Source organism: Fundulus heteroclitus, chromosome 22 (assembly GCF_011125445.2).
Source record: "Fundulus heteroclitus isolate FHET01 chromosome 22, MU-UCD_Fhet_4.1, whole genome shotgun sequence".
Lineage (NCBI taxonomy): Eukaryota > Metazoa > Chordata > Actinopteri > Cyprinodontiformes > Fundulidae > Fundulus > Fundulus heteroclitus.
The window spans coordinates 2,145,124-2,171,660 of NC_046382.1; the positions used below are offsets into that span (position 1 = coordinate 2,145,124).

The following is a 26,537-nucleotide window of genomic DNA, read 5'->3' on the forward strand; positions in this document are numbered from 1 at the left end:
AATATAAACTGGCAAAGTATCATTGAAGCACACATGTTAACTGTACAGGGGGATAATTCTCCCTTTTGTCTCTTTGTGCATGGTAATAAATTGTGCTGCTTTTGTTGTTGTTTTTTTGTTGTTTTTTTTGGATGCTGCCTGGCTTCAAAACACGCAAACATTTGGTTTGGGTCTTTTTCTATCTCTAGACAGCAGGAGCACAACCTAAAGGAGAGACAGAGAGACATCGTCACAGCCTCTCAGCATGAATCTCTGGTGGAGCCAGATAACGGTTCAGGCAGGGCCGTAAAGTGTGTGTGTGTGTGGGGGGGGTGGCCCCACCCATTCTGGCACCAGTGCTAAAGGCTGATATGGAGTGAAACTGAACATCTGAGAGGAACCATGATGCAGTCTGGCTGTATTTCACCACTTCACCATCTGTTGCACCAGTTTCCCCGTCTCCAGGATTAACGTACGCCTGGGTCAGAGCCACCGTTAGGACCACACTTTTTACAGATAAGGTTTTATTTTCATACATCAAAACTTTTGGATGTGGTCAATGAGAGCCCAGAGCTGTTAAACATGATGTAGCAGCATCCAGGACGCCTCCACCAACATCCATTCTTTCCACTTTCACTGCTGTGGTTCTGGAGAACATCCAACACACACCGCTTCACATATGAACATAGAAATGTGGGAAAAAGAGCTGAGCTCACCTTAAACACATGTTGGAATAAAAACATTTCAGACTGACTCAGTTTCTACAGTTACAGCAGTTAGATACAGCTCACCTCTCTGAGGATGGAGGTCCAGGAGATTTGAACTGAAGAGGAAGACCCTTTGACCTGTCACTCTTAAAGGACACACAGCTGGGTTCTGGTTCTGGTTCTGGTTTCAGTCTCTGATGGATGCTAACAGAAACATTGAGATCAAAACACATTCTGTGAGGTTCTGCTTTCATACCAGCCCACATTCTGGACCTGTTTAACTGAGCTGAGCTGCTGTGTTCAGTCTGGATGAAGCAGCAAAGAGGACCAGCAGCAGCTTCAGGACCACTTGGTCTCTTCTGGCCTGATATAGTGAGAACGCTGTGTGAAAAGGGCTCTGGACACTTAGAGATGCTGATCTCACCTCTGAGCGTGGCTCTGGCTCTCAGCTTCCCCACACAGAGTGGTTTTAGAGGGAGGGACTCCCTCCTCTCTGTCCTCAGGCTGATCCATGCTGCTGAATTCACATCCACATCAGCTCACACACACTTTCTACCTTCACCTGCAGAGGAAACACAAATCATTCATCTGATCATCAACTCTGATCATCCTTTACATCATTAGTGCTGGAAAAAGATCAGCTGCTCCTCCTCTGATTGGCTCTTCTTCTCTGCTTCATATCAGCTGAATGCAGTCAGACAGCAGTGAGAGGCAGAGGAAGCTGCCATCAGCTGCTGTACTTCTACCATCAGTCCACTAGATGGAGCCATGGAGCAACATTTCATCCACTGACACTGATTCACTCTGACTGAACATCAGCAACTATTTATGTCAGTCTTCCTAAAGGCCTTAGTTTTCATTCATTCATAGAATATTTGGTTTTTGGGTTCAACATGTTGGTTCCAGGAGGAGCAATTATTGCACTAAAAGCCAAAATATTTCTACAGAAACTCAGGAGGGTTTATTCCATCTGTAAGCTTCAAATGAATAATTTGATAATAATGTCAATTTCAAGGACATATGAATTTCCAACCTCCTCTACTCTGTCTTTGTCTTTCTGGAGGAGTCTAAAGGTACATTGGTGTGTCGGTGATGCAGCAGAGATACTGCAGTTAGTTTCTAGATCACATGTGATTTCTGATACAAGCCAATATTCTAGTCTGGATTTAGCTGCTCCATCCAGCTTGAGAATTTGTTCTTAATAATCTACCTGTTTAAATAAATAAAATAAAAGGTAAAGGTTTGGACATCTGGATATGGAGTGCCATTAGTCACTCAGCTTGAGCTCATTACAGATATATCATTAAACAGAATTAATGATAATTCTGAAAGCTTTACAGTCATCTGTCACCATGCTATCTCAAAAAATAAGTTCACAATTTACAAACATCGTTTAAAGAAAATTTTTAAAACCATTTTTCATCAATTCTGTGATCAGCTTTTAGTTTAACGGTAACTATTATACCCATTTATAGTTCCTGAGAAAATGTCAGTCATTAAAACATCCAGTGACCTAATGAGTCTTTTTAGATACCGTTATTTTCCCTGTAAAGTTCAGGGTTATGGCGACCCCTGCTGGCTTGTTTGCGCCACGACATCATAGTTTGATTCCAGGGAATAAAATGACGCAGTTTGTTCAGTGAAGAAAACAAATGAATATCAGTTCTTCGTAACGTTTGGTTCCAGAAAATCAGTAATCTCATAACCCCGTAAATTAGTCTCTAAACAGCAGAGATGAAACTATAAATAACTGGAAAGTTCCTCAAGACAAAGTTCTGGTAGGAAACAGAGAAAACTCACAGTTTGTTCAAACGGTCCAAAGTGCTGAAGAACAAGATCTGAACAACAGACTGAGACCAAACAGAACCACCGATGAACCAAACTGGGTTCAAAGTGAAAGTAAAAGTAAAGAGCAACAGATGTTGGACCATAGATATTATTATTATCTCTCATGCGACCCCAGAACATTTATTTGTACTGAGGAAGCAGTTTTACCAACTAAAATTAATCATAACTCCCTGAATTTTACCGGATTTTCTCACGGTTTGGTCTCTAACAAACACCAGAGATGTGGTTATGATACAGGACACTGTCACGTGTAAAAAACATGTTTTAATGCTGAATTATGTTGTTTAAACAACATATGTCATGAATGTATGCTCTTTAACAGGCAGACATATGGCATATTGATGCATAAATACCGGATTTCTCACTGAAATAATTAGTTTTATGCTATTTTAAAAAGACAGACATGTCGTACGGCATATTATTAAATGTGTTAATAAATACATGCTTCATGCTGAAATACTTTTTTTTGTTTTTAAACAAAGAGACATATATTACAAAACAGCACATATATAAATTAATAAATTTTATATTTTAATAAACAATTTGGATTGTTCATTTAAATGTATTTATCTCACAGGTACAATCCTGAGCCTTCACACACCAACAATAATTTCTTCATATTTCTGCGTGCTGTGCATACATAGTTTTTTAAAGGCCTGGTGTTCTTTAAAATTTCCAGGTCAATCCAGTGTCTTACTCTGCCTGCAACTAAGGCTGGAGCTTAAGACCCTTCAAAGTCCACTGTTTTGCAGCTTCTTGCATGTGTTTGTACTCTGTAACTCCAGGGTACATAATTTGGCGCGATGCAGACTTTGTTTGTGAAATACGGCGATAACAGATTAATAAGCATAAAATTACAGTCCATCTGCTGGGTTTCTGAGTTGTTCTCACCAAGTAAAACTCATCTTCAGAACCAATCTCCAGCCTAAAATGTTCATGTGCACCGTGTGATCTACTTTAAGTAGTTTTTGCTGGTTATTGCAACTGTAAGCTGCAGAAAATAAGTTCAAGTTGATCTGTCTGCATTTATTCTCCTTGGCTCCTGTAGCATTAGACATTCTCACAGCAGTTTATCGTAGATGCAATCACCAAGAATTGTCAGCTCACACTCTCTACTGGTTAGCATGGAGAACAGAAACAACAGACCGCCATTTTGAAATGCATGCAGATGTATAAGCTTATTTATTCCACTTCCTTTTATATACTCACAACAGGATTTTGGTTGGACGTGAGCATGCACACTGTAATAATATGACGTCACTACTTAAGCTATCTAACATGACTTTGCTATTAATAACAAACAATATGTTTAACTGCTCCAATGCCAGCCTTGGGTAGAAGAGACCCACCCAATATGGCGGTGACGCTCCAGCACGTAATGACGCATCTACGTAATGTGTATGTGGTGGATCTCTGAAGTAAACAAGGGGGAGGGTCTTGGCTGTGGGCGGAGCTTAGGAAAGCCATGATTGGTCAGATTACATCTTGTTGATGACAGACCTAAATTGAGAAGCTGGGGTCTCAGGGTCTGCAGACACTATTGCCTAAATCAGTAGGAGAAGTGTAAGGATATTTCTTGTAATCATAAATAAAATAATTGCTCTAAATTTCTTTTGATCAAATGATTTTAGAACATCAACATGTATGCAGCTAACAGCTCCACTGCTGTGAGCTGACCACCCCTGTTAGAGTTAAGTTTAATAACTCTTTGATTCTGGAAAGAAAGCCAACACAAACAAGTTTTTAGACTCTTCTCAAAGAGACAGAGGGCAGAAGAGCCAGAAACGTGAGGCCGTTTTCATCACAGTCTCGGCTCTATCTGCGCTGGTTACCTCTGTCCATTTGCCTTTATTATCAGACATCAAAGAAGTGGCAGGCGGAGTCAGGGGTTCACAACATGGGGGTAAGAAACAAAACAAAAGGCAAGGGGGGTTTTACAACATGGGGTTGGCACACACAGAGGTGTAAGATTAACATATATAGCAAGAGACTCTTGGTCTAGGAGAACCATCTGTTTCTCCTGTGTGAAGTTAAAACAGTAGAATAGTCCTTAATAAAAAGATAAAAAGAAAATGATTACATTCACATTTCTTCTAACATTCCCTCCTTTTAATCATTTTTATTTACAATTGGAGCTTAACGTAACCTACTTCAAGTACTCATTTCTTGCGTTCTGCATTTTTAATGAGACTGTCATTTTGTTAAGCATTTAACAAGGGAAAAGTTAAACTACGGGGTGTACTTCTTCAAGAGGGATTTGTGAAAGCATTTAATATTGAAACATTACATTTCCCATAGTCTTAGCAATCATAGACTTTAGGCATGGGATTACACAAGCAGTAAAAACACAAAGAATAATAAAAACAATAATAATGGGTGTCATTATTTTCAGTGAAAGGTGCCACCACGATCCTGAAAAGAACCAGGAGATGAAGTCCACACTTAGAGGAACAGCATCCTGGGACATTGCTTGTTGCAGATTCTTTAAAGCAGACATTACTTCAGTAATATGAGTTTCATTTGCATCAGAAATATACGTACAGCAGGAAATTCCAATCATTACACATACGCCACCTTGGCTAGCAGTTAACATGTCCAAAACCATTCTGTTTTGCAGTACCATTAAACACATTTCCAGGTGCAAACACAGGTACGAGGACAGTCCTCAGGAAACACGTTCCGTCTCCTGCCAGCATGCTCTTAGCATACAGTGTGGGTTGTCTGGTGGATTTGGGCATCACTGAGCATACGTAGCAGTTACTCATGTTCTTCTCTTCAGCCAACACCGTCACATACATTTGCCACAAATTGTCTGGGTGATGGTCTGGGGGATTTCCCAGCCAAATCTTCATGGCAGTGGAGTGGATGAACCTCTTTCCTCTCACTCAGCGGATCTGGACTCAAACAGAGTCCAGCAAACATTTTTGCTAGGTTAGCAGAGATGTTAATTTTACCCAGGACTCTAAAGAACAGGGATCAGTTGATTTCTTCACCGACGTTGAGACGAGTGGCCCTAAAAAACCAAACCCCTTTGAAGTCGGACTTCACCACAGTTCCAACCTTAAGGCACTTAACACTCTCTGTAACTTACAGTGGCTGGGGTGAATTTAGGATGGTCTTTCAGCAATCTTCACAGCTGTTGGCATGGTCAGGAGCACTTGGTATGGTCCTTCCCACCTTGGGCTTGTCCAGTTTTTCCTTCTGATGACTTTGACGAACACCCAGTCTCCTGGTCTCACTGTTTGTGGATCCTGTGGAGAAAAAGATTCTCCTGGCAGTAAATTTGCATTGGACACTTCTTTAGACTGCAACATTTCTCTCATGTAGTCTGCTAGAGTTTTTTTATTTTTATTTTTTCTTCCTGTATCTTTTAACCTTCTTCTGAGATAACAGGGCTTGTAACTGTACTTGTTTCTGCACCCACTGGGCATGGTCTAATTATTCCTGCATCCTCCATCTATTTCTTTTTTTTTTTTTTTTTTTTATTTGGGCTGAAAGCCCCCTCAGTCGCTAGGACCACCCCTGCCTCCTCGGAAACCTCCTCAACGCCGTTGAAGGGTCCGGTGGCTTGGAAAGCAAATATTTCTTCTGAATCACACATAGGATCTGCCAAGAAAATGTGTGTCCCCCCTCCAGATGCACCAACTCCCTTTTTTGCGTGTTTCTCTTTTTTGACGCACATATTTCATAACTGTGGTTACATTAGACGTTGTCAGTGTAACTAAATGTTTTTTAACCCACTCATAGATATATGGCTGGAAACCTCTCATCAACATTTTTTTTAGCTGTTGCTGATATGGTGTTTCATCTCTGTCAGCGGGAGGGATGCCGCTGTGAAACCTATATTCTTTTTCAAAACGTATTTTGAACTTGTCTACGTCTTCCCCTATTTTTTGTTTTATGGACGCCAAGTGTCCATAATCTGCTCTTCTGTGGAAAACTGCTCGTGCTGCTTTTGCTAGAGCTGTCCATTTCTGCCTTTTTTCTATCCCCATTTGTGTTTGATGTTCAAATATTCCGCCTCGTGGGGTTCTGCCTGTATGATTCGCTCTTACTTTTTCCCAATGTTTTCCCACTGACGACTGTAAGGCTTGTTCGAACTCATTTCCATTTAAACCATATGAGCTATGAATTCCCTCCATGTCTTGGGTCCATCTTTCTGGATCTTCCTGTGGAGAAATGACACCTTCTACAGCCTTTCTGGTTTCCTCTAACGACCACGGATGGAAAACTGGGATTGTTTGAGGCTGCTGAGCTCCTACATTAGCATTTGCGACCTGCACCATAGGACACAATCCTTTGGACTGGTCTGTAGATAATGAATGATCTGATTTACTCAGTCCATCCAGATCTGGGTACAGATTTGAAACATCCTTGGGGGGGTTTGAGGGATTATACGGTGGTGGTCTGTTTTCTTCAGTTGCCACCATGGTTTGCGTTACTGAAGTAATGTTCTGGGGGGTTCTTTTTTGTTTAGAGCCTAAACTTGCAGGAGACCACATAGGTGATGAAGTCGGGCTTTGACGCACCGCTCCATTGGCCACCCCACTCCCTCCTTCTGGTCGGGACTGTCTCTGCCTACGGTCTGCTTTATTTTTTGCTCGTGCAGCCTGCCTTTTTTGTGCTTGATTTAACCAACAGCGTGCAATTTCAAGCTCTTTTATTTTTTCCTGTTGTTGTTTTCCTGTTTTTGCACTAGCGCTTGTTTCTAGCCGACACACAACGTTTTCCCATTTAGTCACTTTCAACACACCATTTACATTATACTTTTTCTTCCACTTCCCCAAGTATTTTAAATTAAGTGGATCAATCTGATTCATAAACTTTTCATCCCCTTTTGGATTTCCCTTTGTACTTTGTCTGGAACCCATCCTATTTTACTTTTGCGTTGTGTTTATATCATTTCCAGGACCGTTTTTTTTTTTTTTTTTTTTTTTTTTTTTAATATACCTTTCAGGACTTTAACCTGGATTTCCTTTTTTTCTACCTCTTCAGGACTTTAACCTGGATTTCTTTTTTAATCTACCATTCAGGACTTTAACCTGGATTTCCTTTTTTTAATCTAATTTTCAGGACTTTAACCTGGATTTCCTTTTTTAATCTAATTTTCAGGACTTTAACCTGGATTTCCTTTTTTTAATCTAATTTTCAGGACTTTAACCTGGATTTCCTTTTTTAATCTAATTTTCAGGACTTTAACCTGGTTTTCCTTAACTTCTGCGACGGACTCAAACCGGCAGCTTCGAGAGACTCAAACTCTCGATTAACTTTTCGGGGAATTTTTAATCACCCGTAACCCTGAACGATGGACTTTAACCGATCGCTTTAAAACTTACTTGATTTGTTTGGCTTTCTCCCCGGTCGGAATCCCGTCAATCTTCTCGTTGCCGAAAGGAGACGCTGGTCCCAGCGAGGAAATTACCTCCCGGGACTTTCACCAGGTCCTTGCCACAGACCTGCAGTGGTTTACAGCGTGTTGCTCCTGTCGTCAGCGAGTCGATATGTTGGGATCCGGGTCACGGCGCCAGCTGTTAGAGTTAAGTTTAATAACTCTTTGATTCTGGAAAGAAAGCCAACACAAACAAGTTTTTAGACTCTTCTCAAAGAGACAGAGGGCAGAAGAGCCAGAAACGTGAGGCCGTTTTCATCACAGTCTCGGCTCTATCTGCGCTGGTTACCTCTGTCCATTTGCCTTTATTATCAGACATCAAAGAAGTGGCAGGCGGAGTCAGGGGTTCACAACATGGGGGTAAGAAACAAAACAAAAGGCAAGGGGGGTTTTACAACATGGGGTTGGCACACACAGAGGTGTAAGATTAACATATATAGCAAGAGACTCTTGGTCTAGGAGAACCATCTGTTTCTCCTGTGTGAAGTTAAAACAGTAGAATAGTCCTTAATAAAAAGATAAAAAGAAAATGATTACATTCACATTTCTTCTAACAACCCCCACGGTCCACCTGCCAGTTTCTCCACCATCCTATAAGCTAATGATTCCTGATAGAAAGTATACTGTATCCTTTCTGGAAGTCGCTCTAAACAAGATGAAGCAGCAGCAGGCCTGCTACACCCATCCTGGAGGTCAGGTCCTTGGATGATCTGTGCAGGTTTTGTAAAGCTGAACATCAGCATGTTGAACCTAAACATTAAGAACAGGATTAGGTCATCATAGGTCATGTGTAGATAAATGTCAGCTGGCAAATACTTTAGGCCCCATAGTGTAGGAGAGGATAACTTAGATTAAAGTAGAATAATAAGTTTTGTTTTCTGTGAGGTGCTGAGTAAATTATTTAGTTAGTTTGGATTTTTTTGTACAGCTTTTTTCCCCACTGTTGTGGATAAAATAAAACTGATGTTAAATTAGCAAGAATGTTGGTGATCTTCATATAGCAACAGATTACAGGACAGGTGTCACAAAGGTGTCCTCCAGTCAGAAAATGAACTGCCCTTTTAGTCTTATAATAATACATTTTATTTGTAATGCAATTTACATTTAAGCAAAATCTCAAAGGGCTACAGGTAAAATCATCATCGAAAGGTAAAAGCAAAAAATAAAAAATTAAACATCATTGTAAAATACACATGAATAAATAAGTCAGTGGCATAATTATAAAAAGTTAAAAGTTGTAAGGTCTGCTAAAAAGAAATGTTTTTAATCCTTTTTTTTTAAGTCTTTAATAGTCTGTGGTTCCCTCAGATGATCAGGTAACATTTAAAGTCAGTTTATTTAATGGAACAGCTGCAGGTGGCAGGGAATCGTCAGCGTCAGGGACAGAAACCACTTCTCATGATCTGGGAACAGGCGGGGAACCAGGAAGCATCTCTGTCACTCCGTCACTTCTCTAAGTATCACAGTACATGATGACGGAACCACAGCGAACCAATCTAACAATAAAGTTAAAATAAATCACATTGAAAAATCACTAAATCACTTGTTAACCAGGTAACTGGCCTAGTGGTTAGAGCACAGAGCTTCGGTCCCAGAGGTTCTGAGTTCAACTCCCACAAGCTGCCATTCTGGGTCCCTGAGCAAGACCCTTAACCCCAGATTGCTCCCCAGGCGCTGCACAGTGGCAGCCCACTGCTCCCCATGGGGATGGGTTAAGATGCAGAAGTGAATTTCTCCATTGTGAGATCAATAAAGTTCAATTATTATTAACTTTCTATATTTGGTAAAATTCTGTTCATTAAAGCTGAAGGCCTTTATCTATCATTATGTTGACCAGGCTCTCGTAAAAAAGGTTAATTACATAATTTTTAATTTTATCTGGAAGATATACTATTACTATATTAGTAAAGCTAAAATAATTAAGTATTACCAACTTGGATGTTTAAAAGCACCAGAATCTGAAACTACAATCAGCAGGTTGAGAATAAACTGCATAAAGCAGTTTTTATCCCAACTGGTTCAATGTGGTTCTACAAAACAAAGTGTCTGTTTGAGAGTGTTGGTGGTCCAAACTTTATGCTGATATGTGATTTCTATGTATTCAAAACTCCCCTTAAAATGATCAGACTTCCATAAACAGATGCTACTATTTTGGAAAATGTATTTTTCTCACTTTACTCCATATAACTCCAACTTGTGGAACAACAGGGATATTATACTAAATAGAAAAACTATTTTCAAAGTGAAAATTGTGTTTTGTAGATCTACTGGATGAGAATGGAGATTTATTACAGTTTAGGAATTTTGTTGACAAGTTTCACTTAAAATTTTCATGTAGAGAATTTAAAGCTGTATGTAAAGCAATTCCACCTTCCTTAATTCAGTTAATCCAAAAACATTTTGGTCTATTGAACAGTGGCTGCTAAATTACCTGAGTTAAACAGATATAGAATTGAAGAAAAAACTGTGTAATAATAAAGTTATCAGAAACACTTTCAAACTGAAACTTTTTACCAACTTTAACAAGCAAGGTGGGGTTGCTAAACCAAACTACTCCAAAAAAATGCTATCTGCAAATAGTTGAAGTGGCCGGTCTCAGCCAGAGTGAAGGGAACTCAGTTTAAAATCATCAATAATTACTACCCTGCTGCTGAAACATTGAAGAAATGATTTAAGTTTAAAGTGGAATTGTGTCTTTTGTGGGGAAGGAGCGAAACAGTACAACACTTTTTTTCTTGCCCTATTTCTTTCAAGTATTGGGAGGAAGTTATCATCTGGTTTAATATATGTCATGTTCTCGTTTTTGATCTCCTACAAACTTTGCTGTATGTTGTAGCTGTCCCTCAAAAACACCATAATTTAGTAAATATTATTTTCATTTTAGGCAACTATCACATTCAAAGCAAAAAATGGAAAAACTGTTTTCCCTCTGCAGATTCAAAAATGAACCGAGGAATTATTTTCATTATCTAGAACTATTGTCATTCTGGCTGATGATTGAGCTCTAAAATGTCTTTGACACAAAAGCCTCTCATTGTGACGTCACTGTAACCTCCTTTGTTGTTAGTTTTGTCTTTACTCTGTTTGTTGCTGGATTTATCTTTGTTTCTTGTTACTGCTGTCGCTCTTAATTTGACTTTGTGTGCAATTAAAGTCCCTATGAAACTATGTATCATTGCAGTTGTCAATAAAGCTTTATAAAAAAAAAAAAAAAAAAAAGTATTAAGAGTGTTGGATACTAGATGTGATGCTGACTTTCAGGAGCTGTGATTGGTTCCAATTCTGTCCAATATTTGTTTTAGCTAATACGTGTATTTTATTCTGAAAAGAGGAAGTGCTGACCGTCGTTACTTCCTGCCTGTCGGTCCACGCATGTGTTCACCAGCCTCGCTGTAGTCTAACCTTTCTGACCAGGGCGTGGAGCGGAGAGGATGCAGCAACAAAAAGAATGCTACATTGGTGAGTTTGGTGATACCAAAAGCTAATGTGTAATAAAACATGTTAGTGGGATAGATGACTAATAATTTTCTAAATCAGAAAACGGAGTGCATGTTTGTTGAAATCCTTCTTTTATGTCTAAAATCGTCAGTGTGGCGCTCTCCTAGGGCTAAACGGTGGTCTTGCATTGGATTTTGAATCTGCATTGCAATTGGTTTAAAAGTTTTTGTGACGTAATTTGGAGAAACTGGCGTGTAGTGCTACTGTTGGGGGGTAAAAGCATCATAAAAGAAATAAGAAAAAAACCCAGCTCCATCTTGTGCCTCCATAGTGACCACGGTTGCACACTGTAAACCTTTGATGTAAATTTACAGTTAAATCTGAACAGTATGTTACTGTATTGCTGCCATACAGTATCATAATGTTACCTGCAATGCAACTGGGAGAAAAAAAATTATTGCAGCTATTTCAGAGGATTTACATTTTACAAGATTACTATAAATTTTACTGTAAACAGCTAAGCATTATGGGAAGGTGAAAGAAAAGTGTGGGAAAACTGTAAACTCCAGCCCATCAGTCACAGGATAAACAGCTCAGCTCACTGCAGATACCTGGAGATGCCTGACCTCCTCCACACTGTCCACAGAGTAAGTTAACATTATTCACAATTTTGTCCCTGATTTAAATAGGGGATTTGAGGAGTTCTCCCTTTGAGTGTTCTGCTGTTTATAGCTAAAACAACACTGTTGAAAAATGTTATCTTTGCAAGCTAACATTAGCTAAAACTAGAGAGTTTTAGCCTTTTGTCTCAATTTAAAGTTATACCAACATAAAAACATCAGGGGATTGCAGTGTTTCCAGCAGCGCTATCACCTCACCAACCCCCCCCCCCCCCCCCCCCAAAAAAAAAACCTAACTCGATATGCTAGCATGTTTATTTGACGGTAACAGGCGTTTTTTTTTTTGTTGTTGTTGCTTTCGCGCGTGCATATAGTGCATGGCAGTGAAAAACAGGCGTTCCGCTCCGCCGGTCGTCCGCGCAAAGCTTGTCTTCTCCATCACGTATCACGTGATACGTTAAGAGTTGTTGTTCTGACTTCATGACAGCAGAGGGGCAATCGAAACAACTGATACCCACCAGGAGGATTGGAGGAGTGGTTTGGCTGAGGAAGACTGATGTGATTTTACAGCTAACACCCACCCCACAGGTGAGTTTTAAAACATTTCTGCTAAAAAATGTTTAGCTAAATATGTCATAATTATGCAGAGAGAGCATTTACGATTTCAGTTAAATGTACTGCCATGTTACTGGTTACTTTTCAGATAGACATCAATAAGCATTTGCAGTTCTGTACAATGATCTCTTCAAGATAAACCTGACCCATGATCCTTAAAGTCTAAGTCGCACGTAAAATGCATTTTAACGCAGATGCACTAGGTCTGCACTAGGCCTATAAGCGACACTACAGCCACCAACTACGCACCTAGAAGGCATTTTATCTTGTAATTAGTTCGCCGATATTTTTTATAAGCGTTTGCTCAAAGTAGACGTGGATCAGCAGATTTGGTGTGTGAAAGAAGATACTGGAAAACATGCATATAAATCCTTGTTCGCCGTACCGGTTGTACAATGTAAACAATGTATGTTTCTATGCAAGTTCGTTTCGCGCATTCTCGGTGTTCTTGAACTGACGTCACACGTCGGAAATGGCCGATCGTAAACGGAGGCAGCACTCAAACGCCAAATACCATAATCGGTGTAAAAAATGTGCGATATTTCATATTTAAACTTAATTTGAACACTTTTGATACATGAATATTCAAAGTTTACCTTGTGCTGGAAGTTATTCAAAGGTTTTCAGGATATTTTTTCGGTACAAGACTTAGACTTTAAAGAAAACTAAAGCACAGATATTTATATTTTATGGGGTTGAGAATGTCGAAATAGCACGGCTGATGTTCTGTCAAAGGGGCCAGGAAGGTCAAGCTTCATTGCTGGGAAGAGCGTGCACAAGGCAGGTTGAGACACATTTTTGTATTAGAACTAGTTATGTTATATTATGAAATGTACATATACCCTTTTATTTATGTTTTACCTTGCTAAAATTAACATGCTTTAATTTTACAATTCCTGCGACATGCACAACTTAGTGACTTGTGGAAGGTTTTTCCTTTCCGCACTTTAGTTCCCTTCACAGCAGACCCCAGCACCACGGCCCCCCACACGCAGACATCACGAGAAGCCTTTCGCTGCAGCGCCTTTTGGATATCCAACTCCGCCCATCCAAGTCGGCCATTTTGATGACGTCGTGCGACTATGAGCTTTCTTAGGCGCAAACAAAACTTTACTGCCCATAGCAAATCGGAAAACGAACGATGTCGGTAAGTTAAAAATACATAATTTTATGTTCATAGGCCTAACGATATTACTTTGTTGACCCTTCTGGATGAAATATATTATGATATTTGATGTGACGATCTAGTTTATTGTTTTCATTAGTTTTTTGCATGATAAGGTTGTAGTTTTGTAGGCTACCATCAATTTAATGTTAGCTAGCGCTAGGCCCTGTTTAGTTTTAGTTATAGATGTCAAGGGATGAACATTACAGAACGTTATCATTTCTGTGTGAAGAAAGTATGCAAGATTAGTAAGAGCCCAACAGTTAGAGTGAAAATTATTTCGGCTTGAGAAATATAACGTTATTAGCCTGCTAACGTTAATTAAACATATCAGTATACTTAGCAGAGTTGCTAGCGGTTTAATTTGTAACACAATGTTCATTTACAAAAGTTTTTGACTATGTTGGCGAACAGTACAGCTTGTTGTCATAGATAATATTCATTCATATTTTTTAAAACTGTACATGCACAGAAAAAGGCAAATGTTTTGGTCAAGGTTTGTCAGCAGGCCAGCTTGATGAATCTTCAAATATTAAAGGCACGTTTAAGCCTTTTGAGATATATTCCACTATGGACTATCTACTAAATGACAGCCTTACAAACTTTGTTTTTTTTATTTGTTTGTTTTTTTGTGCCAGATCTTTCAGTGTGCAGACCAGACTGTTGGGGCCTACCCCATTTAAGACATCTGCTTGCCAGATCAGGCATCACAGAGTCACAGGTGCGTTTTAAAAATGATTCCTCCTTCCCTGTAATTGTTTGCCTCTGAAACATATGATCCCAAGTTCAGTTTAATGGAAATATGTAAATGTATGCTCATAACATTCTGTAGTTACAATAACATGACCATTAATGCTGTTAGTTTGTTTGTTTGTTGTGTATATATATATATATATATATATATATATATATATATATATATATATATATATATATGTGTGTGTGTGTGTGTGTGTATGTATGTATATGTGTGTATGTATATGTATGTATAATTTCTCTTGTTCAAGGTTGACTATGTGCTCGATGCCAGAAGATCAGAAACTGAGATTATTGGGACAACCAAGTTTGGACTTCCAACTTAACACAGCAAGACTTCCAGTCACTTGGTTTGCAGCACAACTTGGAAGCAACAGTAAGTAGGATATAGCAGTTATACGTGTGTGGATTTTCTACCTCACATTTGAAATTAACCTCTGCATTTCTCTTTATAGATTGCCAACAGCTGCATTTAGCTCATTTGTGACATGGCCTGGTGGAAGGTGTGCATAGTTATTTGTTAACCTTTAAGTTGATCATGAAGTCTGTCAAACATGTGATTCCTCACATTACAGCTTTTTCTGTCCCTTACTTATGTGTTGGCAGAAGAAGGATGTGTATGCAGCGGATGCCTATGTCGTTGCCACTTGGCATGCACCAAGTTTTCCAGGACCGTCCGTCCGTCCGTCCGTCTTCTTCCTCTTATCCGGGGTCGGGTCGCGGGGGTAGCAGCTTCAGTAGGGAGGCCCAGACGTCCCTCTCCCCAGCCACTTGGGCAGGACACTTTTCTTAATTTACCGGTAAGCTTATTTACTTTTTTCTACTCCTTTTTTCCGCCTGCAATGTCTTCTATTTTCATAAGTTGGGAAAGGGGACACTTATTGGCTTTATGATCACCTACAGGCTGATGCAGCATCAAAAGATCTCCTGATTTTTCCTGTGTGGAAACCAGGACACTGGTTCCTCTGTGTAATTCTTTACTTGCTCCAGTGTAACTTCAAATTGTTGATTGTTGTTTTATTATTAAAACCAATTAGAGTAATGACCTTGCAGGTACTACATATATGCATTGACATTTAACTTGTTCAATTCAATTTTATTTATATAGCGCCACATCACAAAAACAGTTATCTCCCAGCTTTCCAAACAGAGCATCTGCCTCGGCCGGTTGGGGGTGAGAGAGATAGGGCAAGAGAGAGGGAGCAGAGAGAAGCAGCCTACACAGTAACACATAAACTGGATAAAAAATGCCAATGATATTGATAGTCATGATAATGATGGCAGTAATGATAGCAATAAGACTATGAACAGTGGCTGTAATTGTAGCAGAGTAGGAATACAGGCACACCAGGAAACTCCCAACCGCAGATCCAGCTTCCACAGCTCTAGGAACACCTGCTTATAATTACATTGAAAGTAGCCACCTTTATAACATCTCCCCAAAAAATGTGATATACATTTATTGATTGTTGGTTGTTATTGACACTTCACTTGACAGCTCCTGATGCCCAAAGCTTTCCAAATATATCAGCTGGACTCGGCTGATCCTTTGCGCTTCGGTGGCCAGCAATATTTAGGCGTATTCAGGTTCAATGTCTCTTTAATTGGAACTGTTCCCCGTTCCCTATGCAATGCTGTTTGAAAGAAAACAAAATCCTTCATGTTCAGAAGGTGTGTGCTGTTTTGTTGTTGTCCATGTTCTGAAACTCATAGACAGCAGTTATGAAATAAGTATCAGAAAATTGACATGGGGCCATTAGTTATTAGGATGGGAATATGTGTATTGGTGAAAAGTATTGTACTGAATGTAAATGTGATATCAAATTTACTTCTCTTTCTCTCAGAGCACCATGACAAGAATCGATGAAGCAGTATGCTGGATACGGGACAACATGTCTCTTTTCCGTGGACATGTTGAACTGCCCAGCATATTGTCCATGACAGCAGTTCTTTCAGAACATCGCCAATGATGATGACATCCATGATTCAAGAGAATGCCTCCCTTTTGTTTTTGAATATCAAGAAGAGTACACAGTTTTTATTAATTCTTGTTCAGCTGTGTCGGCAATGTTTAACACCCCTACCCTTTCCCCTTAGCCAGAGGACCGGCACCACCCCTGGCCCACCTACCACCCCCCCCCCCCAAAAAAAAATAAAAAAAAAAAACATATACACACATATATATATATATATATATATATATATATATATATATATATATATATATATATATATATATATATGACCCGGAGTCATATTGATGACCGCAGTCTGCCTCGACTTTGATGTGGTGATGTAAAGTGTTTTACACAGACCCTCAGACCCAACTTCCTTCACACACACCTTGGTCTGGGTCTCAGAGGTGGATCTTTTTTGGATCTGAACAGCTACTTACCCACGTTAATGTGGCCGGGTCAAAATGACCCGCAACATCATCTTTGTATACAAACTCTGCACAGACCCCACACTACACATCAAAGTGACCAGATTTTACACACAAGTTCATGACCCCAGATGAGGAAAAAAAAAAAGGATAACCAGCCCTTTGAACAACACAAACTAAAAGGGGTCCAATTGAGGGTTAACACATACTATTTTAACACAATATTATGTATTGAGTTTAATTCAGTGTTTGCAAGATTAATTTCACTATTTTTAAATTAATGTTTATATTGCCATGAAGCAATTACGATAATGCATGTTTATTGCAACATTTTTATATTTGGGAAATTATTTTAATGGCTACTGTCACCGAAAAAAAAGGACTGCAGTTTTTTATGTTGTAATTAAAACTTTCTAAAGTTTGCGCTTCATATTTTTACTTTTTTTTTTTTTAAATAAGCTTTATTAGAAAATGCTTTATAATACAGAAAGAAGTACAATTTCCTATGAACAATTGCCAGGGGTTTGATTAAAAATAAATAAATAAATAAAAATTAAAGGCATACTATGCAACATTTTTCAGTTAATTAATGTGTTCCATGCCGTTTTGGATGATTAAATGAGTCATTTCAGGTCGAACAAAGGTTTTCTCGGCCGCCCTGGTGGTCTGTGGGGGAAATACCGCACTTGCAATTGCAAGAGCTCTCGGCCCGCACCCACAGGTTCAGAACTGTCGTGCAACACCGCGAGAGTCGGTCTTGCTTTACGGCGAGAACTCCATGTGTTTTTGCCCTGCCATTCACTATATGCACGCGCGAAAGCAACAACAAAGAACCGCGTGTTAACGTCAAATAAACATGCAAGCATATCGAGTTTTATTATTATTATTATTATTATTTATTTATTTTTTTTTATGTTGGCGAGACGCTACCGCGGCGAGGCGGCCGCAAGATAGGGCTGCGGGAGACCTGATGTTCATACTTTCACTGTGTTAGTCATTGTTTGTACTGCCGTTTTTTTACTTTTCGTTGCGTTCGCCTGTCCGCTAAACTCAAAACAACCGCGCCTGGCTTGACGGAGAAACCTGAACAGCTGAGCATCTTTATGACAGTGCACTTTTACTTTCGCCCTCTGGGGGGAGCCTCGCTGGAAAATCAACCCCGGTTGCATAGTATACCTTTAACTGAATAAAGTAAAAATAGCAATAAATAATAAGCAATAACCATGTAATCCGGAGAGACGGCATCCATCCCACTTTGGATGGTGCTGCTCTTCTTTCTAGAAATCTGGCCGGATTTATTAGTTCTCCTAAATGCTGACAACCCAGGGTCCAGACCAGGAAGCAGAGCCGTAGTTTAACACACCTCTCTGCAGCTTCTGTACTGTTACCCATCCATTATCCTATTGAGACGATGTCTTTCCCACGGCCAAAACTTAACAGATCAAAAACTTATCTAAAAGGAACAAATCATAAAAACCTAATAAAAATCAATACTGTTCACCTCGAACCTAAAAATAAAACAATTAAATGTGGTCTTTTAAATATAAGGTCCCTCCCTCCAAAGACTTTGTTAGTTAATGAATTGATTTCTGATAATCAGATTGACTTATTTTGTCTCACAGAAACCTGGCTACAAGAGGACTACGTTAGTATAAATGAGTCAACTCCCTCCAATTATTCAAATTTCCACATTCCCAGATCTGTGGGAAGAGGAGGAGGAGTGGCAACCATCTTTCAGTCTGATTTATTAATTAGTCCCAGGCCAATTAATAACTACAGTTCTTTTGAACATTTAACCCTCAGTTTCCCCTAATCCAAACTGCAAAGCAATAAAACCTCTTGTTTGTTGTTTTGTATCGTCCACTATTGTTGTATAACAACACCCTTCGCAGAGTTAGAGCAGCATATTTTTCATCATTAATTGAGGAGAATAAAAATAATCCTAGATTTCTCTTCAGTACAGTTGCCAAACTTGCACAGAGTCATAGCTCTGTTGATCCATCCATTCCCTTAGCTCTTAGCAGTAATGACTTTATGGGATTCTTCATAAATAAAATTGATGCCATTAAAAATGAAATAATTGGCATCCTCCCAAACATGATTACCTCCTCCTCAGTAAGTGAGGCAGCATTGGAGGAATCTTTAGAGCCTGCAGTGTCTGAACTGTTTAAAAGCAGTAGAGCTTTCTGAGCTATCTAAAATTTTAGCTTCATCTAAACCTTATATCTGTATGTTAGACCCAATCCCAACCAAGTTGTTTAAGGAGGTATTCCCTCTGATCAGTGGTCCTATTTTAGACATGATTAACCTATCCTTGGTAAATGGATATGTACCACAGGCTTTTAAAGTAGCTGTTATTGAACCTTTACTTAAGAAACCATCTCTTGATCAAGACGAGTTAGTAAATTACAGACCTATATCTAATCTTCTTTTCTTATCTAAAATTCTTGAGAAAGTAGTTGCTACTCAACTATGTGAACATTTACAAAGTAATGACCTACTTGAGGAGTTTCAGTCAGGCTTCAGAGCTCATCATAGCACTGAAACAGCTCTGGTGAAGGTCACTAATGATATTCTCATGGCCTCAGATAATGGACTTGTGTCTATACTTGTCCTGTTAGATCTCAGTGCTGCGTTTGATACAGTTGATCACAATATTCTCCTACAAAGACTTGAACATACTGTAGGGATTAAGGGGAAAGCATTAGGCTGGTTTAAATCTTATCTGTCGGACAGATTCCAGTTTGTTCATGTTAATAATAAATCTTCCTCAAACTCTAGGGTCACTTGTGGAGTACCACAGGGTTCAGTCCTTGGACCAATTCTATTTACTATATATATGCTTCCGATTTGCAAAATTATCAGACAGCATGGGATTAATTTCCACTGTTATGCTGATGACACTCAGCTATATTTATCCATAAATCCTGATGAATCCAATCAGTTACTTCGACTGCAGTCATGTCTTGATGACATCAAAAGCTGGATGACTTTAAATCTCCTGCATCTAAATTCTGACAAGACAGAAGTTGTAATCTTTGGGCCAGAGTCCTCAAAAAAATAAAGTTCTTAATCAATCACTTAATCTGGATGGCATTAACTTGGCCTGTGGTAATAAAGTAAAAAAATCTTGGTGTTGTTTTCGACCAAGACATGTCATTTAAATCCCATATTAAACAGGTTTCCAGAGTTTCCTTTTTTCACCTCCGGAATATTGCCAAAATTAGAAACATTCTGTCCAGGGGTGATGCTGAAAAACTAGTCCATGCATTTGTTACTTCAAGGCTGAACTATTGTAATTCTTTAATATCAGGAAGTCCACAAAATGCAGTTCGAAGTCTTCAGCTGATCCAAAATGTTGGGGCAAGAGTTCTGATGAATATCAACAAGAGGGATCATATTTCTCCAATTTTAGCTTCCCTTCATTGGCTTCCTGTTAAATCAAGAATATAATTTAAAATTCTCCGAATATAATTTAAAATTCTCCTTCTAACGTATAAAGCCCTTAATAATCAAGCTCCATCATATATCAGAGCTCTGATTACCCCGTATGTTCCTAACAGAGCACTTCGCTCTCAGACTGCAGGTCTGCTGGTGGTTCCTAGAGTCTCTAAAAGTAGAATGGGAGGCAGATCCTTTAGCTATCAGGCTCCTCTCCTGTGGAACCAACTCCCAGTTTTGGTCCGTGAGGCAGACACCCCGTCTACTTTTAAGACTAATCTTAAAACTTTCCTTTTTGACAAAGCTAGAGTGGCTCATGTTACCCTGAGCTACCTCTATAGTTGTGCTGTGATAGGCATAGGCTACTGGAGGACATCAGGGTCTAATTTTCTCGCTCTACTGATTTCTACTGTTCTTCAGTCTACTGTTCTCCAGTTTTGCATTGTATTACATTGAAATGACTGTCGTCATTTCAGCTTATAACTTTTTGCTCTCTCTCTTTTTCTTCATAGTAGGCACACCTGGTCTGACGTTCTGTTAAACTGTGACATCATCCAGAGAAGACAGATCACCCGCTACTATCATCTAATATAGAACCGATTACTGAATCAATGTGTGCTTCTGTGCTTTTTTGTCTGTCTTGTTGTGTCTCTGCTCTGTCTTCTGTAACCCCCAGTCGGTCGAGGCAGATGGCCGTTCATACTGAGCCCGGTTCTGCCGGAGGTTTTTCCTTCCCGCTAATGTGTGGTTTTTCTTTCCACTGTCGCTTCATGCTTGCTCAGTATGAGGGACTGCTGCAAAGCCATGTACAATGCAGACGACTCTCCCTGTAGCTCTATGCTTCTTCAGGAGTGAATGCTGCTTGTCGGGACTTTGAAGCACTCAACTGGTTCCCTTCTATAGGAAATTTTTGACCAATCTGTATAATCTGACTGATTTTGACTTTGTAAAGTGCCTCAAGATGACATGTTTCGTGAATTGGCGCTATATAAATAAAATTGAATTGAATTGAAAAAAATAAAGGGATTACATAAAAACTTTAAATTTAGAGCATAAAGATAAGGTTTTAACCGCCTTTTTGTTATTGGAGGAGGACAATGTAGAAAAATAAGTTGTTGCTTCCTTTAAAAAAGAGATACATGAGGGTTTAGTCATAATAATTTTACATTTGTGAATATAAAATTTGGCCAACAGTAGCAAAAGATTACACAAGAAGAAATGGTCAGAAAGTTCCTTTTTATATTTTGTGATTCCCAATAAGACATCTTTAAAATAAGGTTCAAATTTATCATAAATATTCATATTTTTACTTTCACCTCGCCACACTTCCCAGGGGTGACGTCATCAAAATGGCCGACTAGGATGGGCAGAGTTGGATATCCAACAGGCGCTGCAGCGATATGTACTCTGACCTCCACTAGAATCAGATTCAGATTGCAGCTCGTTGGCGTTCCTTTACTGCAGATCAAGGGGAAAATGCAGCGACCTGATTGGTTCTCCATGTCATTGGTCTGTTAGCGACTAAATAAAGTAGCTTTCATATCTAGAGAAACAGAAAATATGACAAACTTTAGTTTCTAACCAGATTACAGTTCCCAGAGAAGCTCAGACTGGAACCAGAACCAGGAACAACCAGGAGGGAGAACTCCTTTTCTCTCCTTCTCTTCAGGACCTCCTTCGGACCTACAGCAACAGTTTCTGGTTGTGTCTTGACAGGAGTCAGACTCCCTCAGGTCTCCCCAGCATGGCGCTGAATTACGGCACTCTTCCTCGCCGCGCCCCACCCTCCTCCTCCTCCCTTCCCAGGCCCAGAACCGGTCCTGCTGCTCCTACGGGTCCACAGACTCTCTACACCACCCTGGCCCCACCCCGTCGCATCACCAGTGCCTCCAGCAGCCACCATCGGCAGGCCTCTCTGCCTGGGGGAAGAACCGGTTCTGCTCCACAGCGCCCCCTTGTGGCGGGAGACGTCCCCGCTCAGCCTCTCCGCCTGGATGTCCCTCCCGAGACCGACTGGCGCCGCCATGTAGAACACAGGACGGGTCCGTCCAGCTCCTCCTGGGACCCGCGGTCTGTCCGGCGCCAGCAGCCCCTCCAGTGGACGGACAGGGGCCCTCGGTTCTGCTCGCTCTGCCAGCGGCTTCCTGCAGAACCATGGCGTCCTTACTGCCGGACCTGTTCTGCTCACCTGGCCCGGTGCCGTTCAGGCAGCAACCAGTGAGACTTCAGCAAGTTCCTGCTGGGATGAAGGTTGGAGGTCCAAACCCGGAGCAGAACGTCAGAGGAGACCTGCTGCTCTAGAACCATGAACCCGATCAAGACCTTCAGGGACATCAGCCAGTTTCTGCTGGACTGATCAGAACCCAGCTCCACTGGGTCCAGATGTGGACCCTGGTATCGCCCTCCCCTCCTGAAGAACCGCCTCTGTTCTGTGTAGAACCTGTTTGGGCTTCAGTTCTGCAGCAGATGAAGAACGGACCTCCTATGTGCAGATTGAACAGAACCTTGTATTTTGCTGTAGGCCTGTGGTTCTGGTTCCTGAGTCCAGTGGACTCCTCTGTGTTCCTGTAGGCCTGTGGTTCTGGTGGCTGAGTCCAGTGGACTCCTCAGTGTTCCTCTCGTCTGGGTTGGGATGTTCTGGTTTCTTCAGATCCAAACTGAAGCTTCTGGCTGAGCTCCAGCTCATATTTAGCATGATGTTTACTATGGTAGCCTCAGTGTTCTGCTCTCCATGTGCAGATGTTGTCGGTCCAGCGGTTACACTGGGTCCACCTCAGAAGTTCTGAAGGTCCATTTTCTGCAGGAGGAGCTTCAATATTTTCAGCTTTTCTTTAGATGAAGGATCTGATGGCTGACTCCACCTGGCTGGAGCTCCAGGAGAACTGAAACAAACGAACCCTAAAGCCAGAACTTTAGATTTTGGTCTTTCTGGACATGGAGCATCAGAACCAAACCTGCAAACTTTCTTAGTTTCAAAGATTCAGGTCTGAAATCAGAAAGTTCTGTTTTCATGGTGTCACGGTTTTTTTTTCTGCTTTGTCAGATTTTATTTTGTTGGTTTTCTGCTTATTTTTCTATGCTGCCCACCTGACAGTGAGATGATTAAAGGTTTCATGGAAACGTTTGGCCCTGATGTCTCTGGTTTCAGTCAGACGTTCTTCAGATGCTCCAGATGAGAAGATCTGAGCATCTGGTTTGGTTTCTGCAGGAGGTTCTAAACTCATCCATACATCCAGAACCACGTAAATACAAGGTTCTGCTTCTAAATCCTGACCAGACAGGTTGGTTTCTTTGGACCTCAGCACATTAGCAACAAATGTCAAACATACACAAAGTGATGTGAGAAGGTATTCACACCCTCCCAGATTTGTTCTGGTTTTGCTTTTTTTGTCCCAATTAAATATTTAAGATGAAACTGATTTTAATATCGCATAAAGAAAACACAATAAGCAGTTTTCAAATCAGGATTTGATTTATTAAGGATGTGAGAAAGTAATCACACCCTCTTATGTCATGAACTGTAATTAAAGGACATTTTTAAGGAAGCTAAGTGATTTCTCTGCCAAACATCAGCCCAATAATTAATAGACCTGCAGATAGAACAATTAAACAGAACCTTTGACAGCTGAAAGATCATAAAAAGCAACACATCAGCCAAAAATATTCAGAAACATTAGAAAAACAAATTGACATCTATCAGTCTGGAAACGGTTAGAGAACTCCTGGGTTCGTATTCACAAAGATCCTCAGAGTCTCTCAGAGCTCCTGTCTTAGTCTAGAAACTCCTCCCTAGGAGTCTGAGCTTCAGAGATTCAGATGCTGCTGAGACTCTGAGGAAGAATGACAGACACTTCTATCTTAGTCAGGTGTGGTTGACCCTGTTGCCCGGTGCTGTAATTGGTTGATTCAAAAAATATAAATGTGCTCTTATTGATCAAAGGAGAAATTAAACGATTAGACTGGATGAAGAAATATGTCATAAAATTTAGCTAATTATATAATTGTCCCACAGCATCAGAATGTTTGAACTCATTTAAATCCTCTTCATTATTCTGATTTGCTCATTTATTTGTACTCACCAGTCATTTTACTACTTCATCTAGTTGATATTAATGCCCACTCACCTGTCAGCATTTTACTGGGATCCCCTGCTTATATAAAGCAGTTGGATTTGGAGAAATGACGACATAAAATGAAGAAAAATGGTGGAAAAGCCGAATTGGACAGCAGATCGGAGCTCTGAGAGGAGAATAGAGGAGTGTTGAAAGGTAAACTGGCCCCTGGATCACAGAGCAAATACTTTAAAGCATGTTGCTGCAGATCAGAGCATCTTTTTCTCTCTGCATCTTTGGTGCTTTTATGCACCAGCCTGCTGCGTGAGAAGCACAGCAGCAATCAAAACAAAGAGATGGCATCACACAAGCAAACTTCTAGACCATTTAGGCAGCTGACATCATGAAATCCAGAAAATACTTTCTTACCTCTGTTATATATCACATTTTTATTCAGGATTATTCAATATTCTAATATTTATCCTTAATCAGTCTCATTAACATAGCCGCGCCTTTAACCCGTCGGGATGCTGAAACTAGAAGAAGTTTATGAGCTCATTTCCTCCACAGTTCAGGTGGTGGAACGGCCAATCAGCTCTCTCTGTTTCCACCATCTTCCTGCTTCAGGCTCAGTAAAGACCCTCCTCACTACTAACATTTTATCTCTTTAGGAGCTCTCTGGAGGCCTTAGATGCTTTTAGAATAACTTTGATCTTACTAAGGTAAAATTAGAAGAAAAATCTTAGAATATAGAAATATCTTTCCTAAAAAGACGTCACTAAGCTACTTTTAGTTCTAGGAATCTTTGTGAATACGACCACTGGGCTCCTGAGAACCTTGGTCAAAAGTTTTTTTTTCCTGATGTCTTGGTTGATTAATGTTTCCATGATGTCACAAAGAGAAGCAGAGAGTTTGAGATGATGCCTTAAAATAGATGAATAAATGTAATTAATTAACAAAAATAACATGAATCAACCCATCAGAAGCTCACAAAGCAAATCGTCTTCACTTTGCCAGCTGTTTAAAACTGGAATTATCATTGACACATGATGTCATGACCACATTTAAGAGGCGTTTTGTCAGCAAATATACAAAATAAAATTTAACATTTGAATCTAAAAACTGTTTAGAAAAATAAAAGCTGACAGAAATATAAATGTTCAGAGAAAAACTGGCAACATTTCAATGAAATCTGAGTGATGAATGAAAGTAAAAACCTAGAGAGAAAGTCAACATGCTGATATTCAGAGTGAAGCTTTGACTGGAAACAGGCAGAAAAACAACATGTGGATCCTGGAATAATCCCAGCTTCCATCTTTAAAGGACTGGAAGAGGAAGAAGTTTACAAGGAATCATTTAGAAGAGTTTCACAAAGAAACAGATTGAATTCATGAATGTGAAAACGTGTTTCTGAGTGAAAGACAGACATGAACAGACTGAAGTATCTGTTCAACAGGGAGAGGCTTTCTCTGACAGGAGAACTTAGCATACAAACACTGAGGAACCTGGACTGGTATTCCTGAACCCAAAGCCAGGATGCAGAGGTTCAGTGAATGTGGTGTTGAAGGTGTGGAGGTGGATCAGTGAGTCAGAGGAGACTCTGTAGAAGGACAGAATACCAGCAGGATGGTCCACATACACTGCTACTCTACCAGAGGCAGAGGAGGAGGAGGATATATGCATTCCTCTTTTATTGTGCCAGACAGTGTAACGAACATCAGAGCAGCTCAGACTCCAGGACTGATCATTCTTTCCAAACGAACAGTCTTCAATGTCCCCTCTCCTCCTGATTCTTCTGTAACTCACTGATATATAAACGTATCCTCTCCACTCAACCTCCCAGTAACAGCGACCAGTCAGACCATCTCTACACAGCGTTTGAGGAACATCAAATCTGTCTGGATGATCAGGATATGAATGAAGCTCCTCCACATGTGTCACCTTCCTGTTGTCTAGAGACAGTTTGAGGTTTCTGTTCACTGTGTTTGTGTCGATTGTGAGTTGACAGGAATCTGATGGAGAGAACAAAGACAATCCAGCTGCAGTTATTGATCATTTATTGACGATGACTCCTGAATGAGTGATGGACAGTCTGAAGATGGTTGAATGTGAGCTGCTTTGTTGTCATGAATCAAATAAAAACA

The 26,537-nt window shown here is 40.1% G+C and overlaps 1 protein-coding gene and 2 long non-coding RNA genes across 3 annotated transcripts in view; 2 read left to right on the forward strand and 1 right to left on the reverse strand.

Annotated features, from left to right (window-relative positions):
* Positions 1–14,860: 14,860 nt before the first annotated feature.
* LOC118557100 lies at positions 14,861–15,191 on the forward strand. The gene is made up of 3 exons (XR_004927595.1): positions 14,861–14,893; positions 14,973–15,020; positions 15,124–15,191. It is a non-coding gene; the product is annotated as an uncharacterized LOC118557100 (long non-coding RNA).
* A 105-nt stretch (positions 15,192–15,296) lies between these two features.
* On the forward strand, positions 15,297–16,631 carry LOC105933422. Its single transcript, XR_004927597.1, has 3 exons — positions 15,297–15,317; positions 15,421–15,484; positions 16,362–16,631. It is a non-coding gene; the product is annotated as an uncharacterized LOC105933422 (long non-coding RNA).
* Positions 16,632–25,807: 9,176 nt separating this feature from the next.
* The window catches only part of LOC118557085 (NLR family CARD domain-containing protein 3-like), a 33,775-nt gene continuing 33,045 nt past the window's right edge, over positions 25,808–26,537 (reverse strand). The window contains exon 9 of the mRNA XM_036126178.1: positions 25,808–26,405. Within this exon, the coding sequence (XP_035982071.1) occupies positions 25,876–26,405 (530 nt within the window). The 3' untranslated portion in view covers positions 25,808–25,875. The remainder of the gene's footprint in view (positions 26,406–26,537) is intronic.